The 6,514-nt window shown below is 38.3% G+C and overlaps 1 protein-coding gene across 1 annotated transcript in view; it reads right to left on the bottom strand.

The window, feature by feature from the left end:
- The window catches only part of cstf1 (cleavage stimulation factor, 3' pre-RNA, subunit 1), an 8,351-nt gene extending 2,101 nt beyond the window's left edge, over positions 1-6,250 (bottom strand). Inside the window, exons 1-5 of the mRNA XM_007573321.2 lie at positions 6,132-6,250; positions 5,660-5,855; positions 4,750-5,027; positions 4,483-4,680; positions 3,837-4,227 (exon numbers count right to left, since the gene is read on the bottom strand). Coding sequence (XP_007573383.1) covers positions 3,837-4,227; positions 4,483-4,680; positions 4,750-5,027; positions 5,660-5,828 — 1,036 coding nt within the window. The 5' untranslated portion in view covers positions 5,829-5,855; positions 6,132-6,250. The remainder of the gene's footprint in view (positions 1-3,836; positions 4,228-4,482; positions 4,681-4,749; positions 5,028-5,659; positions 5,856-6,131) is intronic.
- Positions 6,251-6,514: the final 264 nt, after the last annotated feature.

Below are 6,514 nucleotides of genomic sequence, written 5' to 3'. Positions count from 1 at the left end.
TTTATTAGCACCTGTTCACAAAATGTGTCATTTCAAGGCTTCTCCAGATTCCATTTTATACAACCTAATACAAGTTAAAATACAGTTCAATTAGGTAAAAACAAAAAAGTTAAAAACTTTTCAATTCAGAATCCCTGTTTCTGCTAAAAGTAGAGCCTGTAAAGGTTTCGGTTGTGTTCTTAAAACAACTTCATTTGGACTTTTATGAATGTATAATAAATATACATTCATACAGGAACATGTCAGATTAAGGTCACCTCATGTTTAGTGTATTCATTTGCCTGCAGCCTAGTACAGAGGTTACATTACAAGCTTTACAAAAGGAAAGCTAAGAAAACTAGATCTGTAATACCAAGTGCCTGAATTCACAGGAATTTTTGTTTTACATATTAAAGAATTTTAAATAGGCCAGAACAGACAAGAGGAAGTGTGTGGGCATGCAGTGACCTCAGTTATAAGAAAAGATTGAAGCGAAAGTATCAATTCAGATTAACTGAGATCATCTTGAATGGGTTACATAAGCTAAACCAACCCCAGGATTCAGATCTGCCATTAGATCTGAAATTTATTTCCATTATCAACATCTTTTTAAAAACATGCTGTAGTTCTGTCTCTTCTTGTCTAGATACATTTGTTTTAAAACCAAGAGAAGGATTTCTTTTTTGTAAAGTGATTTGCTTTTTCATTAATTCATAGCTTAGAGAGTAGAAGGTAAAGTTTCAGTTTGCCTTTTCTCTATTATATAAATAATAGAAACCACGATAACAGTCTCACAGCTACGAGGTCTGAAATGATTTTCAGACCTCATAGCTGTGAGGTCTGAAAATCAGACCTCACCATCTGTAACTTGCAGATGGTTACAGACCTTCACCTCTACATAAAACATCACCACCAATGTACTCTTCTGCAAAAACAATACACACATCCTGTGTGTGTGACTGCTAGTCAGAGGTGGGCACAGTACCCAAAAAGAGTAGCACTACTTCAACATATTTTTAAACAAGCAAAAGTAAAAAGTAGCTGTCCGAGAAATGAGTCAAATGTAAAAAAATATTTGGTGAAAAGTCTACTCGGGTAAAGAGTAACTGATCAAATTATCAACCATTTAATATTTAAAAATTACATCAGACAGACCAAAATATGAAGTTAAGTGGAAATGTTGGTATTCTGAGGACAAAAATGTCAATTTACACAAATAAAAAAGAACAAAATTGGGCAAAATAATTTTTTCCAAATCAGTTTCTTTCAATAAAAAAACATCTGAAACTTTAACAAAATCATCCGCTGTGTGTCTGTGTCTGGTGAATTTTTGGTTAAAACATGTTTGTTCTTCATTAAGTGGGTAAAGAATCCAGAAATTTTACTCAAGTGAGAGATAGTTCCTTCTTAATTTACTTACTTAAAAATATTTCCACATGCAGCGTGAAGGGAACTTTTAGTGCAGTGATCGGACTCTCCCATTATCATTACATGACCTTGGTGAAAAATGAAAGCGACGAAGGATTGAAATAAATCTTAGACATTGTGGAGGCTTCAGGGAATGAATTATGTAAGCAACGTTTTAGACCATGTGACCTTATTTCTGGTGGCAACCTTTTTTTTGAGCCAGGCAGTTATTGTTATTCATGTAAATAATTTGGTTTCTGATGTAAAAAAGACATTTAATTCAAACGGCATGGCAAAATTTATCTATACCCAGATAAAAGTCAAAACTATAGTTCCTCAAAAAAGAACAAAACAAAATTTTTTTTTTTTCTTAAATTGGGAAGAGAATTTTTTTTTAATTTTGTCAATATGATCAAAAACGTAGATAAAAACAACTGTGGAGCTCTGCTTAAAAAGTGTCCATGTACTGTAATATTGTGTAAAAAGATGGGGAAAAAATGGAGGCAGAGAAAGGGCTTTAGCTGCTCAAATTGACAGTCAACGAAGTCACTCACTCTTTGGTTACCTAGCAACAAATTTGAGTAACTCACGCAGCAGCATTTTCAGGTTTCACCACCGTGCCTCATAACTGCTTAAAAATAAAATAAATATATACATTTAAAAAATGTGAATGACTGAATGCAGTGTGAAAAGCGCTTTGGAGTTCTCTGCACTTGATAAAGAACTGTACAAAAATATCAGCGCTTCAGTCTGATCTAAAACCAGAAGGCACCTGGAAATCTCATTTCTGCTCACCTTGTAGTGAAATTGTCCACCTGCTACCAACAACAAGCTGAGCTTAAAAACCTGCAAACATGTTCCTTGAAATTTAAAAAAAAAATCTTTTCCAATTAGTCAGTTTTACATCTCCCTTCTTTTTCTGTCTGTTGGCGTGTCAAAGCTGCTCTGGAGCAGCAGCGACACCAGCAGGCAGAGATCGGCATCACAACGCAACACTTCCCCTTCAGTAATTACAGCACAAAGTAAAACCCTCCATGTTGACAGCAGCCACGGTTGAGCTACAAAATAGGAGTTCCTGACCTGAACGCTTTATGATTAAGTATGCAGGATCTTCATCCTGCATACTTAATCATAAAGCGTTCAGGTTTATCAGTTAAAAGTGTTCCATCTGTCAGAAATTCTGACTAACTTAACGCCTCGTTACTCAGAGCAGACAGAAGTCCCCTCCACTTGCAACACACCGTTTCTCAAGAAGTCGTGTTAGTGAAGTCTGCCTTTTAATTGATGCTGTGAAGTTCCTTCATTTCATAACCTGAGTGTTTTCTGGAAAAGTTATCAGAAAACATTAAACCGGAGTCTTCTGCCTTCCACAGAATTTAAACCTGAAGCTAAAAACGGTTTTTTAGAATTCTGTGTAGAACATTTACAGACAAGGTTTTTAATCTTAAATGCACAACGTATTTATTTTTTGGACAGTTTTGGCTTAATTACTGCTCTGAGGCTGTTTTTCTTTCAGCAAATGGCTTTTTTCAAAGCCAGTTTACTCCAGTTAGAACTCAATCAACTACTAAACTAGTTACATATAAAAGTTTTTACTGGATGATAAATTGTCCCAAACATTATTGCGATAAACAATGATATTGTTGTTTTAAGGTCATTTTGGCAATGTTACAATAACAATGTAAGAGAACACATTCTGAAAAATCAATAAACTTTCATTTATAATTTGCATTTAACACTGGAACTGGAAGACAATTTAAATACTGAAAATAAACAAAACAACAAATAAAATGAATTGTAAAGTCTCTCTATACTAAATTGTCCTTCAGAAAATGGGACAGTTGAGATGAAAGCACCAGACTGAAAACTTTTGTTATTCAGTTTTTGGTATATAAAAAAAAAAAAAAGAGAGAAGAACGATAAATTATGCAAATTTAAATTACTGTGTTGGATTTAATTTATTAGGCGATTAATTGATTTATTGCTTATTGTGACTGGCCTAGCAATCTGTTGCCGTTCTCTCTTCTTGAAGTCTGTCTCCTCCTGCAGTGTGTGCTGTGTGGATTTTAGTACCGTTGCTAAAAATTGTTAAACTGGATGATAAAAGTCTTCAGTCTGGTGTTTTGGTCTCAACTAGAGCTTTATTTGAAGGACAATTTTGTTTACAGAGACTTCATTATTCATTTTATTTATCGATTTTGTTGTTTTGTTTATTTATTTTGGATATTTAAAATGTCTTTCAGTTCCAGTGTTAAATGCTCATTAAAATTTAAACTTTATTGATCTCTTTCAGAATGTGTTCTTGCATTATTGTTGTGCCATTATTACCATTATATGACTTGAAAACGGTCTCAATATCACCATTTTTCTCAATAACTTGTGGGACAATTTATCGCCCAGCAGAATTCATTATTGTGACATTCCTCCCTGAGTGTTCGGACGCTCCTTACCCGTGTACTTGACCAAGGTCCGACCGGTGGAGATCTCCCACAGTTTGGCCACGGAGTCCTTCCCACTGGACAGGATGTACTTGGAGTTCTTGGAAAAGATGGCGGAGCACACCTCTGCTCCGTCGTGCGCCTTCTCAAAGGTGGTGACGCAGCGGTTGGAGACGCCATCCCACAGCTTGATGCTGCCGTCCTTGCTGCAGGTGACGTAGCTGTTGGCGGTGGGGTTGTAGCTGACGCCACTGATTGTGTCCGTGTGCTGGTCTAGCGGGTTGCAGGAAACAAAGCACTGGAAAGTGTTGACATCGTAGAGGCGCAGCGTAGGGTGCTGCGTTCCCACCAACAGGAAGTCCCCGGAGGGGTGGAAGGAGATCGAACGCAGCATTTCCGCTTCCTGTTGGACGGCGGATTAAAGATGGGTCAGCACACGTTCAGAAACGAAGCCGAGGAGAGTCATTTCAGCAACTCAAAATGTGTTATTGCGACAGGCCTTGTAGCAAAATGGAATGTAAAATACTTAAAGAACTACAGATACTTTTGCACAGGAGTGGATATAAATATTTCATGTCAAAGCAACTGGCACATGGACAAAAACAGCAGGACATTTCCCAAATGGCCGTTCTGACCACTGAGACAATCATTCTCTGACCTGTATATATTTAAAAGCTCTTTTAGCAGAGGGCTTGGAGTAGTCAAACAGTTTCAGGGTGTAGTCTCTTGAGCCAGATGCTAGAATCTGTTCACTCGGATGGAAGGCCAGGCAGGTGACTTCATCCACATGGTCATAAAGCGTACGGATGACGGGATGGTTCTCCATGTTCTGCTGTGCCGTCTCGTTCATCATCACCTAAAAGCAGCACAGCGTTAGTGGAGCAACCGTGAGTCTAACCCATCCCCCGCCCTCGGCCTGCCTCACCTCGATGGGCATGGCACTCTTAGCCAGCATGCGCTCCGTGTCCAGAATCTTGATGGAGGCGTCAGCCGAGCCTGTGGCGATCAGCTGGCCGTCTCGGCTGTACGTGGCCACGCGACAAGGACCTTTGTGTGACGTGACGTAGCAGGTCTCGTACTCCGACGCCTCCGGGGACATCGTCTGGACATCTGCGTCAAACTCCAAGTCAATGCCAACACCAGGCGCTACTGTGTCTGAGCGGCCGATGGCATACTGGACAGCACTGTCGTCGTTCTCCATCCCTGTGACAAGAGTCCAGGATGTACAGTTAGTCTTAGACAGAATTGGGTAGAAACTAGTTACATTTACTCGATTACATTTACTTGAGTAACTTTTTCGAAAAAAGAAAAAAACAAGTTATTTTAGTAGTATTTTTACTTGAGTAATTTTATTATGAAGTATTGCTACTCTTATGCAAGTAAAATTTCTGGATTCTTTATCCACTGAATGAAAAACAAAACATGTTTTAACCAAAAATTCACCAGACACCCAGCTGCAGTTTTTATTAAACTTTCATAAGTTTTTCATTGAAAGAATTTTCTTTTGCCTGCTATTTTTTGTAACTTATATGAATTATTGTCATTTATGTCTTTAAAAAACCAAAATTTCCATTTAACGTTACATTTTGGTCTGTCTACTGATGTAATGTTTAAATATTAAATGATTGATCGGTTACTCGGTACTTTAGTAGACGTTTTACCAAATTCTTTTTGACTCTTACTTGAATAACTTTTTACCTTTACTTGAGTAAAAGATATGTTGAAGTAGTGCCACTTTTAATTGAGTGGATGTTTTTGGGTTTTCTGCCCTCCTCTGGTCTTAGAGCATCAAACTGCCGTCACTATGCTGAAAGCTGGGCCAGCTCTGCTCTTACCTATCTTTGCCAGCTGCATCAGCTGTTCAGAAGGCGACACGACGCTCTGCGGCTTCACCTCATTGATAAGATTGTTGGCGATGTTGGTGTAGCCGTCGTGGAGGAGCTGGCTGATGATGAGCCTGTACAGGTGCTGTCGGTCCTTCAGAGTCGGCTTAGGACGATACATTTTGGCTCACTGCTGCAACGTAGATGGCTGACGCCAAACAGAGAAAATCAGTAACTATATCTGCATTAATATTGCAACCTGTATCCTGCACAGCGGGTGAACAGGCTGTATGAGACAGAGTCAACGATGCTCCTGTATGTCTCTGCAGCTAACGTTAGCCTGGATGCTACTGCTAACACCGAGGAAAACAACCGTCGGCTAACTGAAATAAGGCTTCAGTCTGACTAAGCGTGCGGCTTTATTAGAACCACAATGAAACAACTGAGGTAAGACGCTTAAAGTATGTCTAAAAGTTCTTCTTACAATTAAAACTTGAAGAATATCCCCAACTGTAAGTGAAGTAAAAACAGCGCTCCTGGACTCAAACGTGTATAACGTCCGACGTAAGAGTCGTGCTTACGTCACGAAACGCTTCTTTCTTCTTCTTTCTCTTCTATTATGGCAGATCGCAAGTAACATTAAAGTGCATACTGCCACTTACTGTACACGAGTGTGTAGCAACAGTTCCTCACGTCCATTATATTAATCCATCCAAATTTTCTAATTTTGCAATGTGAAGATAAATAAATAATGCTTTCCTTAATCTATAAATATCCTCTATGTTTACTTCAGTTCCGAATATTCCTGGACCCTTAATTATTATTATTATTATTATTATTATTATTATTATTATTATTATGTTTGTT

This window comes from Poecilia formosa, unplaced genomic scaffold (genome assembly GCF_000485575.1).
Source record: "Poecilia formosa unplaced genomic scaffold, Poecilia_formosa-5.1.2 Scaffold325, whole genome shotgun sequence".
In the NCBI taxonomy this organism is placed as follows: domain Eukaryota; kingdom Metazoa; phylum Chordata; class Actinopteri; order Cyprinodontiformes; family Poeciliidae; genus Poecilia; species Poecilia formosa.
This window is presented reverse-complemented; position numbering and strand designations above follow the sequence as displayed.